General features: G+C 40.5%; 1 protein-coding gene across 13 annotated transcripts in view; it reads right to left on the minus strand.

Annotated features, from left to right (window-relative positions):
• The window catches only part of msi2b (musashi RNA-binding protein 2b), a 210,783-nt gene that overhangs the window by 28,797 nt on the left and 160,679 nt on the right, over nt 1-21,307 (minus strand). For all 13 annotated transcript variants that reach the window (XR_006252653.1, XM_043258806.1, XM_043258810.1 and 10 more), the window contains exons 9-10: nt 18,012-18,126; nt 12,187-12,261 (exon numbers count right to left, since the gene is read on the minus strand). Coding sequence is in view for 12 of the 13 variants with exons in the window: in XM_043258806.1 (XP_043114741.1) it covers nt 12,187-12,261; nt 18,012-18,126 (190 nt within the window). In the remaining variant the exon portion in view is untranslated. The remainder of the gene's footprint in view (nt 1-12,186; nt 12,262-18,011; nt 18,127-21,307) is intronic.

Raw genomic sequence — 21,307 nt, forward strand, 5'->3', positions numbered from 1 at the left:
ATAATATAGTACACCCTATAAAGAAAAAGATTTTTTTTTTTAAAGAAATTAATACTTTAATTTACCAAGGATGCATTAAATATTAAAATAATTTCTGAAGGATCATTTGATGTTGAAGACTGGAATAAAGGCTGCTGATAATTCAACCCTGCCATAGAACAAAATTACATAAGAAATTGTAAAATATTATTTTAAGAAAAACATTAAGTGTTTATTTTTTATTTTATTTTTGATCAAATAAATGCAACCTTAAAAATAAAATAATTATTTTACAAACATAAAAAAAATCTTACCAAGCCCAAAGGTATAAACCGTAATTACAGCTATGGATATAATCACACTCAAAAAAGGTATGTTTTAATCAAAATTAAAAGTAGTTTTTGGCAATAAATGCGTTTTTATTGCTATATAATCTACACTGTCCATTTTCACTCAAATTTGTCATTTGAGTTTTATTTTGTCTTGAGCATTACAACACACCAAACATTCATTCATCAAGCAAATGAGAATTTTCTACTCGTGCAGCTCCGTCTTCCATAACACCTCACAAATCACAAATTCACGGTATAACAAGAGCTGAAAAGAGACACGAGACCAGGGGGCGAGTCAGAAACCGCAGCTCGAATTCCATAAAGGCAGAGAGAAATCCGGCAAGAGCCAGAAAGATGATCCAGCGCAACACTATAGGGTTAACTCTAACCATGACCGGCATCGGCAGCACAAAGGCGATATGGAAATGGCTCCACGCTCCCGACACTTTGTAGTCCACTTAAGTCACTTATCTCTGCGCTGCCGCTCATGTTTGGGCGGGAGAACGAGGGAGCGAGACAGAGACGGAGAGTCGTAAAGCCGAGTAGGCGAATCGTCCTCCGGTTTATGCCTTGAAACTCAATCAATCAGGAGGATAATTTGGTCTCCAGGCAGTGTGAACTGGTGCTACAGCCACACCGGCTCTGGGTGCTGCACGGAGGCCGTGATTTGCGAGCTGGGTTGGATGAAAGTGTCTTCATCTCCTTCCCGGTTTAGTGGCTCTTTATGGTGTTATTACGAGATTAGGCATCAGGGATTAATTGCTCGCTTCCAAGTGCCCTTTAATTCACTTCAAGCGTGCGTTACACAGGGGAAGGGACAGGTATGACATGGCAGTGACGGAGGGGTGCGAAATAGAGTAAACCGACTGGAGGTGAATACATTGACCGCAGAGTCCAAGATTCATGTTTACAAGACATTGGCTTAATGGTTTTATGCATGACTACCTTCCACTAACAACAATAGCTCTGCTCCAAAGCTAGTGAGCTGCCTCATTGCCTAAATAGAGAGCTGCCTTCTGAGGCTGCATTCCAATCATCATGGTAACTCATAACAGACTGATCAGGAATGCTCTACATGGGCACAAATGCAACTAACAACACCAAAAGCACAATCGATTCCAACAGAAAGTAGCACATAGAAGACAGGAATAAGGAGTGAAATATTCAAACTCAAAAGAATATTGCTTAAAACTATTTCATAGAATTTGTGAAAAAGCTAAGTGTTTAAGGAGGCAGAATTTAAAAAAAAAAGATGTAAAAAAAAAAAGAATTAATGTTCTATTTTCACACAGTTGAAAAGCTGTACATTCAAAGATAATTTGAAGAACATTTGGTAACACTTTAGAACAGTTTTTGACTATTAGCTATGATTTTCCCCCTCAGTAAATTCTTAATTTGTTGCTTATTAATAGTTAGTAAGGTAGTTGTTAAGTTTAGGTATTGGTAGGATGGATGTAGAATAAGGTAATTTAAAATAAGGAATTCATATGTGCTTAATCAACACTAATAAATGGCTAATATTCAACTTATAGCTGCAATTGTAAAATAAAGTGTGACTGAATATTTCATAAAATGAAAAATAGTTGCCTTCACTTTATGGAGGGAAAAACATACACAAAACACAAAAATAATTGCTAAAACCATCTTCTTTCACATTTTATTTGAGTAAAGTACTACTTTAAGGCTCATGATAGCCCAGCTCATCAGGTTTTAGAACAAAGTAAACGAGTGCTACGGCACTATTCGACACGGCAAGAACTTGTGTCTTCTGTATTTGTGTGTGTTTGAAAAAGAGAGCTAGAACGCGAGAGCACACAAGTGTGTGTGTGTGTGTGTGTGGTGGCGTGCCCACGTGCGCATGTCAAAGAGACAGAGAACCACTCAGCTTGCTCAAATCTGCAGTGTTCAAACATCATAATTAAATATTATCATTTTAGTGAACAATGAAGGACATCCACTCAAACGCTTCATCAAAGTCATTATTATAATATAAATATAATTATAGAGCAGCTCTCTAATTAAAACACACATCTTTGGCTGCAGCGGTCCGTTCATGATTGAAAGCCAATAGACAATAAGTGGGTGACACTGGCAGATGGTTGGGTTCACATAGAAGGATGGATGGTAATTAGCCCTGTCTCTTACGGGTTCCCTCCTATTCTTCAGCACAGACGCCCTCCAAACCCTCATATTAGTGGCCTTAATAACCTTTCATGTGCTGCTAATGCCTAATCAAAAAGAAGTCTTTAGGACAAGATTAGCTGTAGCATTGAACAATGAGAATGAGTGCTTAACATCCAGATAAATTAAAGTACAGTCTATACAGCAGAAAGTGTTAAATATTTCAGCAAACAATGCATTTTCTAGTGCCTGTCGATTGACGATTCTTATTTGAAATGAAACATTTGCTTTCAGTTAAGAGTGTCAAAGTTGCCTTTGACAACGTGTTTTCACAGGATTTCTAAAAGAACATGCAGCAAACCTGGAAATGCAGCATACATGAGACAACCTGACAATCACGGTGCAAAGACAGATGCCTATGTGTGAAAATATGTGGGGCTTTACATCACTCATAAACAGTGTTGAGAGTAACATGGTACAATTAATGCACATTTAGTAATGAGACTTTTTGGAAAACAGTTCAAAGGTTTTTTTTTTAATTGTTTTTAGTGCTGCTAGTTGACCAGAAAAAAAAGCTGAATTGAAATATACATACATAGTGAAATTCTAGTGAATTGTGTGCTTCTTATTTTGTAGCAACAGTTTGGACAGGACCCTTTTCTATCCAATGCCTCTGTGTATAAAGCAGGGTTAAAAAAGAAATGATTGATTGAGTCAGTGTGGAAGAACTTGACTGCTCTGCATAAAACCAACTCCTAATCCCAGTTGAACACCTCAGGTGTGACTTTAAACTTTAAATGCAGTCTTTGAGCCAAAAACTCATCACCAAACCAATGGTCAAAACCTGTTCATCAGAAGGGGGTGACCCAATGCTTTTGCCAATATAGTGTGTGTGTGTGTGTGTGTGTGTGTGTGTGTGTGTGTGTGTGTGTGTGTGTATATATATATATATATATATATATATATATATATATATATATATATATATATATATATATATATATATATACACACTATATATAGTTACTTATCAATCAATCAATATTTTTTTAATGGCAGTGTAATTTATTTTTCTTTTCATACTATAAATAACACTAAATATCTATAACAGGTTATGCATCTGTTATCCACAGCCAAACAAATGCTTAAAAAAACATTACTTTACATGAAAAGTTACTAATTCAACAAAAATAAAATAAATTAAAATGGCATTTAATTTCTACATACAATTCCATGCAGCACACAAGCAGCTCTGTTCATTTGAGACTCTTATGTTAGCATGTTGCTAAGCTAACACAGTCCTTTAAATAGCATACACTATCACAGAGCAACCAATTCATCAGTATTACTACTGCAATCAAAATAAACTATTTCTGATGAATGCTTTTAAGGCTAATTATGATTAATGAATACATTTTAAATTTTAGATTCACCCCAAAAATAATTTATTCTTCCTCAAGTTTAGTCTCAACTGGCATTAAAAATACCTTGTTTCTATGTTCCACAGAAAAAAGTACATTACACAGGTTTGGGGCGTAAATTCAGTCACAGTTGTTAAAATTTTTGTTTAAATATCCTGTTAGTTAATTCTGCAATATCAATCTGAGAGTCTTTTGGACTCATCTGAAAGGCTGCATTTCACTTCCTGTAAATATTAGTTTTAGTCCCACTTATCAGCCTCTTCAGAACAAAACTGGCTCTTGACACGAGTAAAACATCTCTCAGACAATGGTAAACACGCACCCCGCTGCGTCCCGTCAATACTGCGGTTAATTGTGGTGCTGCTGAACTCTTTTTTTTTTTCCCTCCTGAGTGGGTACCTCTCCATCCCACATTCATTCGGCTGATGTCAATATTATACGCGGATGCCTGTGTGCTGGAGATCTAGAAAGTTCTGGAAACAAATTACCTACTCAGAAAGCGCAAATTAAGAAGGTTAATTCACATATCTCTCCGGCGCTTTGTTCCTGAAGAGGGTCGGTGGGGCGAGGGAGGGGGAGCTTGGGGTGGAGGGGTGAGTGTTATCCCCCAGGAACAGCTTGGCAGAATCAAATCAATTTCATGGCCTCTCTATTACTGAGGACATAACGCCAATATTTAGCTTTCCACTTTTACCCATTTTTCCAGCCTGTTTGCTCTGTCAGTGGCCGTGCTCGGCTGGGCCGGACTGGCCTGGAGGAGGGACAAGGACACATCTGTTCCACCCCGGAGCCCTGGAGGAGATGCCGTCCTCACTCGTCCCCTCTCTCTCTCCCACACTATTTCCTCCTGCTGTCCCCTCACTTCTCTGCCTCCTGAAGTCTTCTCTGTACATTTTACGAATGCGCAATTTTAATTTTACGATCGCTAATGCCTGTTTGTTCTTGCCAGCAGTCCTCTGGAGACGCTCCAGTTTGGACCGCGCATCGTTTGTTTTCTTTGCTGAATTTGTGAGTCATAGACATTAAATAATTAGACACGGTCGATCATGATTTTAAGTCATAATGGCCATTAAATGAGATTAGTGGGGCTGCTAACATTAAAACAGAAATGGCAATACATCTGATGAATTTGATATTGAATGTATCAGAACATCATTTAAACCCCTGATGAAAATGGATCAAAGAACAGGAACCGTGCCCTTGCTTTTCAACCGCACTCAAAAAGCGCTATTAGTTGATGTAGCCATTATAAAAGACATTCAAGAGAAAAATGAATTAGAAATGCGAGTGCTAAAATGAGCATCTTAGAAAAAAAAGGTGGATAAAAGAAAAGAGCAATCTCGCAGACCATCTTTTCATCCGGCAAACGAGAGGTGAGTCATGCTTCTCTAGTAGAAGCCCTTGACTTGTATTACTTTCAAAAGGGCCTTTCTGCAGAGCTATCAAAGACTGCCGGGAGCTTGGGCAATGAGGCTTCCAAATGCACAAGCCCGAGTGGCGTTCGCCAGCAGAGAACTCCTCCGTATTACGCTCTCCTGCTCACATCTATGGCTAATGAGGGTGCTGACGGTGAAGGAGACGCGAGACGTGCCGCAGCTCTGGAGTCTGCGGCTTTGGGAATTACAGGTGTGAAAATGGCGGGTCAATGCTGGCTGCAGGGGTTTGGTCGCTTGTGGCGGAGAGGTGTGAATTTAGCTGTGATTATTTCAATGTGGCGGAAGCCACCGTTTACCACGTTCGGTGCGGCTATGGAACAATCACACTGCTGTCATTCAGGAAACAAATGCTGATTTGAACACTGTTTAGAGACATGAACGATACCTTAAATCATGCTCCCATTTTTTTCACCAACCCCCCACAGGTTGGTGTATAAAAAAAAGAGCTTAGAAACATACAGAACACTGTAATGTGAGCATAATATAATGTGATTAAATGATAACATAGCATTAAAAAAGACATCTTATACAGAGAAAGGTAACATCATAAAAAAACAAGCAGATTAATGATTATTTTTCTTGGCAATCTAGTAGTTGTGAGAATGTACTATGGCTCACTACTGAATAGAGGTTAAATACACAAGCCATGTTTTCATTGATCTAAGAAGCACATTAAAAGGAAAAACACTGGAATATATGAACGGCCACAGGGAGCATCACATACAAGGTGTGAAGCTGTGTCTGACTAATAGTGCATCTTATAGAGCAATTTCTGAAGGCAGAAGGCATGACCAGATTTCTCTAGTACATCCATCATCTCAGGCCTGTATAAAATAGGCCAGGAGGGCTTTCTGAATAGCATCACAAAACAGCACTACGGCTGGGTACTATACATCACAAAAGATGTCAAATCACGTGAAATCAGCAAAGAATGCATAACAAAAGCAAAGTGCGTACATACCACACAAGCTAGTCTAGTTAGGAAAATTTTGCATCTTAACTGGTTTTCATATCATGCTTAATCTAAACAAAGCACAGTGCTCGGAGCGAGAAAATGGGGGATGGAGGGGTTGGAAGAAGACGAATGTAACTGTACCCAAGGGAAGAAGCTGCGCCAGGGGAGGCAGTTCAGAGAAGACGCCACTTTACACGAGGCAATAAAACCTACAACCACTCAAAAGAGAGACATTTTTCAAAGAGGTAATGAGCGGAAAAGAAAAATACATATCAGTTCTGGTGCGCAGAACAAATAGAGTAAAAGAACAGGCTGACACCACTGCATAAATATTGCCGGTAAGGCTTTAGCTAAGAAAACGCAAGTTACCGCCTAAGAATACAAGAGGGAACGTATAGGGCAAAGTCGCCGCTCTGAATGTCGTATTGATGCATGTCCAGTGAGGAAACCAGCCCATTAGTTAAATACAGAAATGTGTAATGCCATGTGCTTGGCAAACAGGATCTTAATTCAGGATCTAAAGTTCAACTCCAGATGAGAAAGGGAGATCAAAAGGGTGAACGACGCACGAGTGCTGAACTTTGTCACTCTGCTGAAGATCACGACATCTGGGATTTGAAAGATCCGGATCTGGTCGGCCTGCTAATGTCAGAACCTGCCGAGACATCAGCGAGACCTCATATGGCTAGAGCAAACCGGCCTGCCTCCCCCGCGGCTTCCCGGCCCCCTGGATTCAGGTCCAATCACTGCCATCAGCATGAGCACATATAATGAGACTGCAGCCCAGGGACAGGTCTCCTCTCCTGGCTGCCTGACGCCCTACTTTGCAGTCTGCCGCCTCCTTGATGAGGGCAATTACTGGCCAGACAAATACTATATCTTTGGTGGAGGGGCACAGGGATTAATCCAGCAGAGGCAGGCAAAGTCACCCTCTCATCAGGCCAGATTCTTTAAGAAGCTCATCTGAGGGTACTGGGCGTCTCATTGATGAGTGTGAAAGAGGGGACTGATCTGTGGTTGTGCGACAGTTGCATGTGGCATGGAGCTGATGCTAATCTAATTGCGTAGTAATGTACATCTAATTTACCTTTTTAAGGCTGTGCTGCAGATTTCAGAATTCACCAGCGCTCATAAGGCAGCATAAGAGCAGTACTCAAGTGCAAAAAAATGATCTGGCCAGAGGAATGGGAGACAGCTAGAAGTGGCCCCAGCTGACATGTCAGAAAGTGGCTATTAGCTGAAGCAGGCAAGCCAAGAACTGCATCATTGCTGACAATTAGATTTTGAATTATTCTTTCATTCTTCAGATATTTTCAAAATGTAATCCAAATCTTTTAGAAAGTTTGTAAAAAGCAAAGTTTGACTGTTGTTTCCTGCAAATAACTATATCACAATACTGTATATCAAATCACAAAACAAGCATATAAAAATAAAAAAAAACGGTATTGATAAAATAAGAAATAAATTAAATGAAATATTCAAAATACAAATAATACACATACTATACTATATTCACAGTTTAAAGCAGAATTTTAGACACCCAAGTAATAGAAGCCAAGCAAATGACAAAATGTAACTAGTCACTTGACAGATTAAGTCACCGGATCTGTAAATCTGCATCTGTAGCTTGATCATTTATAATCTCTTAATTAACCATGTCAAACAATGAGCTACAGGACATCAAGTAGTGAAATTGCATGTCAGTGAAATCTGAATGGTTCCCTCTTCACTTAACTGTATATTAAACATCAAATACGTTGTGATTGCGCTGTCATGTGACATTTTGCAGCGCTTTCCTAAAGGCAAAAGAAGCTGCTCCATTCACAGCAATGTCTGAGTTGCGGATCTGATACAAGCTGATAATTAAACCCGTACTGGTTAAACCGCCTCTGCAGTGCAGAGCGGGATATGACAGGGATTCAGCCTGACTGTGGGGAACAGCAGATGAGTCATCAGCGTGATTACCGCAGGCAGGGCGCTTGAGACAGGCTGTCTAATCTATCGCTACGAGACGACCTCCAAAATGACCTCTGCCACCGCACACTCTGTAAACATACGCAACATCTGCCCACCGCAGCCCACGTCAGTCAAGAATTAGTCCTAAATGAAGCGGCGGGATACGTTTTTAAGAAGCGTGAGTGTGTCCGGCTCAGCGGTCCCCGTTTTGAGCATGTAACGTGGTGAATGTGTTTGCCTCGTGCCTACTGAGTTAATAAGCAGCCTTTTCAATTAGAGCTAATTTGGGTGAAGAGCTGAATGGGGTAGCACAGCTGCAGGAGACTTCACTGTTGCCTATTCATCTGCTCTCTCTCACTTTTTCTCCACTTTTTATGATCCTCTCCTTACAATGGGTCAAAGAGAAGAAATTGTGCCACTTCCCTTAAGTCTGTAGGTGCTGCCAAGCTCAGCGGGGCACGGCTCATATCATACCTTCCCTCAGCAAGTGCCACTCGCGCCTTCTTACTGTCATCTCCCAATTTCCTCTCCTTCTCCCTCTTCCTCGCCTCCCACACAAAGAGAGTCTCCGGTCAGCCAAAGCGGCATCTTTATTTGTTTGTTTGCACTTCAATATCCTGTGAGCCCGGTTGTGTTATCTGTACAACGGGGCCGGCAGAGGGCTGCACTGTTGAGAATGGAGAGGGGCCCCGTGCCTGACAGCCTCCGTGTTTGCATAACTGATTGGGCCCTAATCAAAAGTGAAGCATCAATTCCAGCTCTCCCTGTTCTTCCTCCTGAGGAGAACAGAAGGATAAATGGACGAATGAGAGCTAAAGGAGGGTGTTCTAACATGCTGTTCGTTCCGACTGGGCTGAGAAGGGCGACGACCTTGACGTTGAAACATCCTTCAGCTTTCATCAGCACCAACCGCGTCAAATGCCAGAAATCGTGGTGGAACAGAGATGAGGAGAGATGATTCGCCGTTTGGAAAACTAAAAGCGGTCAGCGCCCAAAGTGGGGCGAGATCAAATGGAGGAAATAAACGAAATGCAAAACAACAACAGGGTCGCGCTATAAAATTATCTTTTGTAAGACCACTTCTACTCGCACACCTCTGGATCAATGCAGCCTTAATCTACAGACTTACGGCAAAATGAGAAGATCTTCTCTCACAGCTTGGGGAAAGCCCGATGGATCCACAGGCTTGCTGGAGAGACACAGAGCTTTAGATGTGTTTCTCATGGATTTATAGCCTCTGAAACACCCTTCTAGGTCTCATAAAAATGAGAAGAACAATGCGTGTGCGTGTGTGTCCTGGTGAAGGGGGAGATAACGGTGAAGGTGGCCTGATCCTGTCAGCTGTTTCTTATCTTATCTACCAGAGGACATGTTAGTATGAAAATGACAATAGCAGCAACACTTGCTCAGAAACTCTGCCATAGCGCCACTAGTTATTTTAGCCTGTATGTCTTTGGGGCGAAGAAAACACTAAATCCATCCGTGATCAAAACTGTTCCCTGAGGAAGACTAGAAAGGTACACTGTATATCGATCATACGCACATAGTGTAGCATAACACGGCTTTGTGCCATTGATAAGCAATTTATAGTTCTTGTTTTCATTAAAAATCCACATGGAAACTTGCATACATGCACGGACTCTGAGAAAACACACACGTGCCATCCCCTGTGACCTGTTACAAATCCAGTCACCTGTGCGGATTACAAGAAGTGCCTTGAAAAAAAATTACCTTCTCTCTTTTCAACAGTCAATTTTTAACCTTCGCTGCAGCCGAGCTTATAGTAAATCCCAGGTGCTATGAGCAGTCTGGAAAAAAAAAAGCTTTTTCACCCTATATGTTCAACACCAAGGTCATTGACAACATGTGAAATGGAAGAGCGAGGGGACCCTTTTGGAGTGGCACTGGGCAGATCATTTTACAAGAAAAGCCAGGGGATTAAATGAGAGGAGAAAAAAAGGCCATTTTTGCACTAGAACTGCAGTTTAAGTCGAGCGGTTTGCAGCCTATTTTCCAGTGAGTCATATGCCAGCAAGACCTTCAGCTCTATATCCAGGGTCAATATCACTAAAAATATGCATTCGATACACTCGATTGCTTTTCAGCTAGCGTTATGAGGCTTTTGGCATGGGCGGACCTGCATGTGTTTATTCGACCGGTTATTTTTAACGTCAGGTGGGAGTTTAGCGTTTAGATATAGGCCTACACATATATTTCATGAAGTGACTTGCTACGTTGTTAGGCTCAGAACTGTTGCAAACATGGCGCTAGGCTAAGACTTCTCACTGAAGAGAGTGAGCCCACAATGATGTTTTAATCCCCCTAACCGGGCTTAGTCACAGCAGCTCTTCCTCAAGCGCCTGCCAATTTACACTTCCTCATTATCTATTACTCTCGTTCCCTCACCCCCACCCGGCTTCGTTTATTTATCTAAGTCGCCACTGGAATATTCTGGCTGCTCTCGACGGTTAGTTTGGGACGCCTGTACGGATTGTTTGAGGTTTATTTGTGCGCTGGCATCAAAGGGGAAGACGGCTAAGTGTTCTCGATGCGACAAACAGCCACCTTTACGCTTAACAGCCATGTCAACAGAAGAATTTCATCGCCAGTGAGGGCCTCTGAGCGACTGACAAACACGAAAAATTTATGCACATAAATAAGGTTGCAACCCCTCTTGAAGATACTCTGATTGCACGGAGATGAGGGAGGCTACATACACATTTACATAAGTACAACTGCATGAGCACAATGGCATTTTGAAATTGTCAAGAGCTGTTTATGAAGAACATATTCATATGTAGTTCCTATAATTCTAGAATTATTCCATGCATAATTTTTACATTAATGCATCTACGTGGACTTGTGCGGTGTTTGATGAAAAAAATTGGATGGATTTGTCCACCCACTATATCAGGTCTGCCTAAAAGCAAACATATTACTTTTAGGTGAATTTTTTTCCTTTTTATTGTAACACATTAGAACAAGTAACACTTTTGACTTTTGACTCAAATTCATAATTTTCTGCTTATTAATAGTTACCAAGTAAGTCGTTAAATTTAGGTATGGGGTAAAATTAGGGATCTAGAATAAGGTCATGTGCTTAATTAGCACTAATAAATGGCTAATATTCTAGCAATATGCATGGTAATAAGCAATTAATAGGTGTCACAGTAAAAAAATAAAGGGCTACCTTTTTATATATATATATATATATATATATATATATATATATATATATATATATATATATATACACACACATACATATATACATATATACACATATATACATATGTTTTTTTGTTTATTTTTCCAGTAGAGATAAAAAGCAAACACACACGTATCAGAAATACATACTGTGCAATTAAAGCAGTACCAGATAATCCAGTGAGCAGAACATCATACTAAAATATACTATGCACGTTTTGATTCTGTTTTGGGCCATCAGGTTATCAAAGCTCAGTTCTGAGCACTGAGCCGTGAAATAATAGAGCTGCTTTTCTGCATCATATTTATCCCAGACAAAAAAAAAAACCTGTCTTTGTCGGGATGGCCTAAAACCCTGCTGAGTCAAGATTTTGGCGATCTGCTGAATCATATTGTATAGTTGAACATATGAAATATATCTATGAAAGGAGAGAAAACGAGATGCCCACGGGCTCGTTTGTAGCTCGCACGGGTTTTAAAAGCATCTTGTGTGGCGGTGTTATCTGTAAAGCTACAAGCATGTGGATGTGGGGCTTCAGCAGGGGGGCGAACAAGGCAATATGTGTGTGTCTTTGTACATCAAGATGTATAATGCTTGAGTATGTCGATGTGTATTTAAGTATAAAGCGCCACGGCAAAGTTTTCAGCATGGGGCTGTAGTGAGAGGCAGGGATGGGTGCGTGTTGGTGTTTGTGAGTTTGCCGGTCAGCAGGGAGGCCATTACCAGACAGCAGCAGGAGAGAGAAGCACCATACAGAGCTTAACAAGATGGAACTTACCAGGGAATTGGTAGCTGTAGCTTGGGGCGAAACCAGTGTATCCTCGGCCATACGTTGCTACAATGTTTGGATAACCTGAGGGGAGAGAAGAAAATCCAGGGATGTGATAAACCGCTCAGACCGCCCAGAGCTTCCCTATCACGCCAATAAATCAGCATGCCATTTAAAATACACATACGAGCGAGACGCAAGTGGAAGCGGCTCCTCTTTCAGCACAGAACCGCAGCCCTCCCCGCCAGGCTGCAATGTAACAGATTAGCTGGCTAGCGAACTTCAGTTTGCAGTGATGAACAGCATAAACATCACAAGACACAATCTCGCTTCATTCCCTGGGGCTCATCCCTCTTTTTCCCCTCGCTGAGGGAACGGACATGTCTGCGGCTGTCATCTCTCTCTCCCTCCCTCCTTTTTTTCTCACCTCTCCACTGTCATTGATCGATAACCCTTCTTTTATAGCCCGGGCTAATCGATCATGAAGGACACGACAGCGCGAGACAATGGCAGGCTGATAGTTGTGGCAGGACATCACGGATTAAAGTCCCTCCGCGCAGCGCAGCCTCGGCCTCCTGCGCGCTAATACCGACAGGATGGCACGAATATGATTGAGCGATTGCAGAAGTCATTCGAAAGTGGAGCGAAACGCTGCAAAAGCGCACTAAGGCCGCAATCTGTTTTTTTGCTGAGGCAGAACTTTTTAATGATGACGCTCGGGCGAGTGAGCTGGCTTCCCCTTGACTATTTTATTATCTGAAATACATCTTGTTTGGGAGCAAGCAAAAAAACACACCATCAGCAGCGTTTACAACACTGGAACGCATCCTGCTCGTGCTGTTAAGAAAAAGTGGGATGCGACCCAACGCACATGCTCGAGTTGTCTCTCTGCCAGCATTGAGCGGTGGGCAGCCGCGTGTCCCTCTTTACCAGGCTAGAGCCCAAAGACCCATTGTTCTTATTCTGTCACAACGGCTTATTACAGCGTGAGCCTAGACACTAATTATCTGGACGCCTTTCAAACAGAAGGAAAAAACGTTTTCCAATGTAAGTGAACGTATAAGCCATACTGCTGACGCAAGCGCCCAAGGGAGCAGGCCGCTAGAATCACGTGAAAACAGTATGTGTATATATATATATATATATATATATATATATATATATATATATATATATATATGTATATGAAAACAGTATATATATATATATATATATATATATATATATATATATATATATATATATATATATATATAATACTGTGCCATCCAAAAGTGTGTTATTCACCACCAGCCCTGTTTCTTCCCTCCCAAACACACCTGAAAGATTTCGCTAATAGTTATTGGCTGTGCACAGTACGAGCTTGCACCAAATGATCGCTAGTGGCTTATCCTTGGCTCTTGGCCACAAATGTGAGTTGGTGTTGGAGAGAATAAATACACTCCACCGCAAGTTAGGCTAGACATAACTCGGATCAATTCGGTTTGACATTGCAGAGGCAGACTGGTGGGAAGTAGTCTATGTGAAGATATTGATCCTGTCAAAGTTTCTTTGGTGAGGGTCAGCGCTATAGTAGAGGCTTAAAAGAAATAACTCGCTTTTATGAAGTTTTCTGTCGTTATTGACTGGTTCTGAAAGGAGGCTTTTGTGCCAGTTGCGGTAAATGCTATGTAAACCACAGAGTCGGTTTTAAAATCAAAGACCATTCTTGAGGAAAGTTCAATTCTGAGGGAATCAGGATGAGGAGGAGGATGGGATAAAAGTATTAAATATACTACTGCCTGAAGTATACAGAAAAATGTTGCAGAACCCATTCTCTTTAAAGGGATATGACTACTTTTCAGGATATACCAGTCTCTCTATGCTTTTCTGCTCCATAAAAAACTTTACCTTGTAACCTTGCCTCCAAACTACACGCTTAAATGTTTTTTTGCAGCAAGGTGGCCATCTTTAACTTTGCTCCTTCCGAGTGCTGTGTCATATGTTTGTGAAGCCTTAATATCTGGGCTGCTCTGTCTCTCTCGAGACTACAGCGGCTCTGTGTACTTTACTCTTAAGGAGGAGCAAATGCCAGACGCCCAGACTAAATATACATGACATGGGCTTTTCCTGTGACATTTAGAGAGATTACTTTAAATGTAGAGGGATGGGGTTCTGTTGACAGTAGGGGATTAACATACTGGTAGGGCCAACACCTATGGGAACAAAACACAGAAGAGAGAAATCAGTAGTGCTTTAAGGCCTACAACTTTTCAGTTTTTCTGAATTCACAGAGTCTGCTTGAAAACGTGTTGTGGGATACAGTTCATACTTCTGCACAAAAGCCTGAAATTACTTGATCACTTTTTTGAAAATAAATAATAATAATAATGATGATAATAGTATATATAATTTATCAACTTTGGAAATATTATTACAATTTAAAATTACATTTCTATTTTCAATCTCAACTGTATAATGAGATTTACTCCTTTGATAGCAAAGCTGAATAAATGCATCCTTGCTGGCTTTCCCAAATGTTGTTGAATTTATTGTTTGAAAATATTCTTTGCTAGGCCTAAACTCAGGTTTGTTCTAAACAAATAAGCAAGTACAAAAATACAGCCACACCCTCAATTTCAACCAAAGGGCTGTTTGCTAACATCCTGCTGTTTGCTAGTGTAGAGCCTTCACACAAAAGCTCACAATAAGACTGTATTTGTCAGAATACACTGCGAACAAAAGTTGAACAAAAACATGTTTTATGCCACTTCTGGCTGAACTAAACAGAAAAATCACATAGGGTACCAATTTTTCCCAGAGACATTCCTCCACCTCCTTGTCAAAACTATTCAGCTCAATTGTCAGAACTAAATGGCTCTCCTCTGCGTTTAATGACCGAGCTAAGCCTCAGCGTCAAGCAGTGGGCTCAACAAAGGGCCACACCATGAGACCACCTCCAAAAGCACCAGACCGCCGTAGCTTTGACGTCCTATAACAAGTGGCAAGACTCCATGTTGGAGTCAGAGATCCTCGGCAGGAGACGAGACTGAGCCAGACGAAGCAAAACACAAGGGGGAGAAAGAGAGGTACCTGAGCCTGAGGAGAAGACTCATTAAACCAAACCGTCACCACAGCAGACACCTTCAGTCTCCCGGCAACGCTGTAAATAAAGACTGTCACTTAATCTGGCCTAGTGGCGACGGCCTCGCCCTCTTATTTGCTATATTAATATGCATGCTAATGTGCCCATTTTATGGCTCAACAGTTTCGATTCACTGTAAAATCAATTATCCATCTGGTAAAGCTGCACTTTGCGCTGGCTGAGATGTGTATTAATTTTAGCAAACATACATGAGGCCCAGCACAATAAAGATAAATAGCTCGATTAGGTGTGGTAAACACCGTTGCTCAGAGCGGGGCTCTAATGAGATTTCGGCACATAAGGAATTGCAGTTCCTTAAATAATGAGCCTTGTTGATTTTTGTATGCAAATTACCAAAAGGAATGTTTCGCTGTCCTGCTTTCCAATTTCATTTAGATAAGACGGTGTTGCGATCGAGTGAGCGCGACCCCCTTTAACCGGCTCTCTGCTCCCACTGTCTCCGTCTTCCTCCCTTTCTGTTTGTTCAACACTGATCTGCTTTAAACCCTAATAAGCTCATGACACCCACTTGCGGCGTAATTTCATCAACCTCGACGCGAGTCGACTTGAGCTGACATCGCGCTGTTGGCACTATGAAGTTGAATGATATCATAGACTCCAACAATGCTAGGGGGCGCTGGTCATTGGCGCGAGGTCTCGACAAGCGGTCTCATGAACCGAATAACCGACGAACAGGCGAAATCGTCCTCCTCTGAGGTCAGTTTGTTGAAATCATAGGTTCATAACTCAACATTACTTACATTTTCCTCTTCATTTAGCACTATAATGCGGAGCCCTGCTCTGGTGAGGGTCGGTTAGGGATTTGGTGGGGCTGGAGCGGAGCTGGCTGAATATCAATAGCATATTTCATGCGGGCCCGGCGAGGATGCTTCATCAAGTCAAATTACGGGCAGGACGACCTCTCCTGCAGCTTCACCCATTAGCTGCCATTCGCATTCTGCACCAGGCATCAAACGATTTATTTGCTTCAGTTACTTTCAGCAGACGATCAATCTCACAGTAATTATCTCTTGTCACTGGAGCTGGTTGGAGAGGGGGGGTTGAAGTTTGGGAGGGGGGAGATGAGAGGCGGGTATTCTTGTCTGATTCTACGTTTCCTGTCCTCTTGACACACGTCAAATCTACAGAAAAACGTCAAGACAAGCTTTTGCCGGTGTCGGGATGACGGCTCTGGTGTTTGACGGGTTCCTGTGCTCGTCTCTGTGATAGCACGCACGTGTCGTATCCGTGAAGACTCTGAAGCGGGGCTCCCAGCAGAAATGGAGAGGAGTTTCAACTGGCATGGCAGTCGTAGAGCCGCTAGCAGAGCGTGGAGACGTTAACGCGAGCGCAGTGCCAGCATCGGAGCGCCGGTCCCAGTGCTCTCTCCAAGGAGCTCTTTCAATGGGCTGTTGCCTCTCCCTGTCTGCCTGTTCCAACATTATGATTTGGCATTTTGTTCTCTGAGTTTACAGTGATGCACTTGTTCCACACCATCAAGCCCAGCATCTATGCTTAAAGCGTGAACACATATATTTACGAATATCATTCTGAAACGACCATTTGTCTTTGAGGTCAGCGTGAGACAACATTTGCTCTAAAATCACATTCAGTGGGTAACTGGATCTAGATCCAGTGAGCACACTATTTACTAATATACACATATATTTTTTTAACTAATAAAATGTAGCTCTGTAATCAATCAGTCTGCATTTGGGTTATTCGTTTTTGCAAATAAACTTCATATATATATATAATAATTGTCGATTATTCCCTTGAAATTTGTACAACATTTAATGTAAATTGTAAATTGCAAAGCCATATTTTTAGATGAAAATAAGTTATAAACAACTGAAAAACTTAAAATTTAAAAATATATTAGAACGGATATAGAAAAAAAGCTTTACTATAGTATTAAACCTAAATGAACTACACATTGGTTTGGTTTCTTTAAATTAAAAAGTTAAAATATGTATAGTATTATAATGCTATACTAAAATTAAAATTAAAACAATGCAAAAACTCTTAAGATGAAATGTAGAAAGAAAAGAACATCTTAAGCACACAGAAAAAGATTTTGAACAGTTACTTGACGCGTTTAACAATTATGTAATTGTAAGTGCGATTAAAATTTGATAAATTGTGAAGCCCTAATATTTACATTTATATGTACATTAATTTTATATTTTTATATTAAATTTGTTTATTACTTAACTATAATGTATACTAAATAACATCATAATTTTGCATACATGTGGTTTGACTTCTTTTTTTGGACAAACATTGTGAACTTATTAATAATTTATTTTATTTTTTTCTTCAGACAAAAATACACATGGACAAGTATTTTGCAAGCGGAACGTCCAAAAATAAAATGTTTGTCTTTAAAATCTTTTATGAAAATGTCAGAACTTTTTTACCCTCTAATTGTCAACCCTTCCTCTACAATCACCGGTCATATAGAGATCACAGTAAGCTACCCGTGCTGGTCTATTCGTAATAGCCGTTTTTCACAATCCAATCAAATCCCATTGGCTAAAATAAAGCCACAGTCTACATTTTTTAAAGCTGCATTACCGAAGTAAAATGGGCTGAATGCAGTTTCATGCTGATTTTAAATAAGCACCCCAGTCAATGATCAGATTACAGCAGTGATTGACAGTGTTAATGTATGAATAAATTGTAAGCAGGAAATTGAGATGACACTTACTCAGCATGCCCATTCCCAGCATAAAGGCGTCCATGGTGTAGGGGAGACCTCTGGCTCTCCCCCGCGTCCCTGGAGGAAACATCACTTCCTTCGGCTGGGCCTTCTTACATTCTACCTGTGGATGGAGCACAAAAGATGTTGTTTCAGTACTAATAACTCCACTTATTGCATCAAGGTACTGTCCGACTATTACAAATGTCCTGCCCACAGAGCACAAGAACAGCGTTGCTCGTATCTGGCTTGTGTCACCTTGCAGACAAACTATCAGAGCTCTCATAAGGATAATATATCAATTGTTAGAAAAATGAAAGGAACTAAAACAAACACTATTCAGTCAGTGAAATCAAAAAAATGCTGTTTGTGTGCATCTCAGTTGGTAATGTACTGCCTTAATGTCGCTGTAGTTTTTTTGAGAGAGCGCTTTTGATGTTTGTATGTTTACGAAGGCATGCCGTTCAATGTCTTCGGGCAAAAAAGGGAAAAAAAAGTTGTTTTTATTTTTATCTTTTGCTTCCTCATCATTCCCCTACTGTCTTGCCACTCCAATCTGGTCCTCATCACCGAACCATTTCTACCCAGGGCACTTCCCCCTGATCACCCCCCAGCCAGTTCCCTGCCGCCTTCTACTGATAATTTTCCTGCTGTGCTGACTGACATTTCGCCCTCCTCCACAATGCACGGTTAAAAGTCTGTTCATGACAGAACACACAGAGTGGGCGTTGAGAGTGACAGACCAACTGCAAACACCGGCATCAAAATTAAGTACAGCTCCAGAATGAAGGATCCGTGGGTTTGCGGTAGTGACACAGTAAGAAATATCAACCCTAACATTGTACACGGCATTGTGCGCACAATGTGTCAACAAAGCCTCAACCACCTGAGAGATGCAGCCTCTTTTTATTTAAGCCCAATGAAAGCACAGATGACCGGGAGGATACGTTAGTGTCTGACAGATTGATTACTGGTGCATGTATACACTCCATCGGGCACACATCGCCTAGGGTAAGTATAGTGGTAAATGCACATGAACGGCTTATTGGGATTGACTATGAGCACTATGAGGGGCTCTTGTAGGGCATTTTAGACAATCTGTCCTCACCATGTCAACCTCTATTTGTCCATTTATATTATAGACGCTTGCCTGCTCTTCTCTGGAGCTTCGGTTTGACTGGCTAACGGCAAATGCACACTACATCACAGAAGTTCAGCACCCCTTCATGTCACGTGATTTAAAATATCAGTATGAATGTTAAATGAATAGAATAATTTAAAACCTGGGCGTTCTAACTGGTGACTGGGAATATATATATATATATATATATATATATATATATATATATATATATATATATATATATATATATATATATATATATATATATATATATATATATATACACACACACACACACAATACACTATATTGCCAAAAGTATTTGCTCACCAGCCTTGACTTGCATATGAACTTAAGTGACATAACATTCCTAATTCATAGGGTTCAATATGAAGTCGTCCATAACAGCTTCAACTTTTCCACAAGGTTTAGGAGTGCGTTTATTCGAATTTTTGACCATTCTTCCAGAAGCGTATTTGTGAGGTCACACGCTGATGTTGGATGAGAAGGCCTGGCTCTTAGTCTCTGCTCTAATTCATCCCAAAGGTGTTCTATCGGGGTGAGGTTAGGGCTCTGTGCAGGCCAGTCAAGTTCATTCACACCAGACTTGATGGACCTTGCTTTGTGCACTGTCATGTTGGAAGAGTAAGGGGCCAGCTACAAACTGTTCCCACAAAGTTGGGAGCCTTGAAATGTCCAAAATGTCTTGCATTGCACTTGGTGATGTATGGCGTTTGGATGCAGCTGCTGGCATCCTTTGCACAGGTGGCATCCTATCACAGTTCCACGCTGGAATTCACTGAGTCCCTGAAAGCGACCCATTCTTTCACAAATGTTGGTAAAAACAGTCTGCATGCATAGGTGCTTGATTTTATACACCTGTGGCCACGGAAGTGAATGGAACATCTGATTCAGATTATTTGGATGAATACTTTTGACAACAGAGTGTATATACAAACAATGTACACATACACACAAACACACACATACACATTCATTTTATTAGAATTTTGCTATTTAAATTAAGTGAAAATAGCCATAGATTCTATTTACACCAATAAAATAGCAGGATTTTTACTACTTGCCAATTATTTGCACCTTAGTATTGTAGCACATTATAAAACAGTATGCAATAATAATCTATTATTGTAAATTACAATTTTAATTCAAATTACTAAATGAATGCCACCTTATTGGGAAAAAATAAGCCCTCCCTTCACCTACCCTAACTCTACTCGATACTTTATGTTAACGTTTTGATTACTTTATTTTTATAAAATAAATAAATAAATGCCTTTCTGATGTGATACGAGATTTGAAAAGGGGAAAAAAAACCTGTCAAATGGCGAAATAAAGCTTGATGTCAATCACGTCAAAAATGGCTACAGCACATGCTTTACCATCTAAACCCCTGGAGCTGTTACACAATTGTCTTTAGACCAATTACATGGGCGGAGCTAGTGTAAATAGCCTTTGCCAATTAGCCACATAATAGCTGGGGGTCTTTTACATCAAAAGGTTACACTTGATCTAAATAAATAAAGTTTGGGATTAGAGAATATTAAAAATGAAAACAAAAATAAAGAAACCAAAAATCACAATAAATGAAACAAAATTGATCTGAATAATTAATGTGCATTAAAAAACTGGAAAAAAAAACCCCTACAAAAAACACAAAAGAAAAATAATTAAAGGTGTATTTTTCCTAAATTTGTCTGTGTTTGCACATTGATATTCCACTATCTCAGCTGTTCTAGCACATCAGCTTTCTACAGATCTTCCAGACACATATGTGATGTGCATAATCTTACAGTCCATTTTAATTGCCAAAGCCCAAAATAAAAATTAATACCTTCGAAAAACTGGCAGAGCTCTTCTAAATTAATTAATCCACCCAGCATGTAACACATCAAGCTAGGTGACTGTATGACAGTATGTTGACCTTGATGTTAATGGCAAAAGAAAATATCCTTGAATTTCATCACCTAAAGATAAAAGAAATCCAGATATCTGTTAGAGATAACGCCTCCATTCTCTCAAATGACCTTATATGTCAACAAATGTGCTAAAAGAAAGCTGCATTTTCACGCTTTCAGCGGACTAACAAACTTCAGACATCGCAGCTCAAACGCGGCGGTCTCTTTTCCAAAAAGGAGCACAAAAACCAACAAGCACTCGCAAT

The sequence above is a fragment of the Puntigrus tetrazona genome, chromosome 15, assembly GCF_018831695.1.
Source record: "Puntigrus tetrazona isolate hp1 chromosome 15, ASM1883169v1, whole genome shotgun sequence".
Lineage (NCBI taxonomy): Eukaryota > Metazoa > Chordata > Actinopteri > Cypriniformes > Cyprinidae > Puntigrus > Puntigrus tetrazona.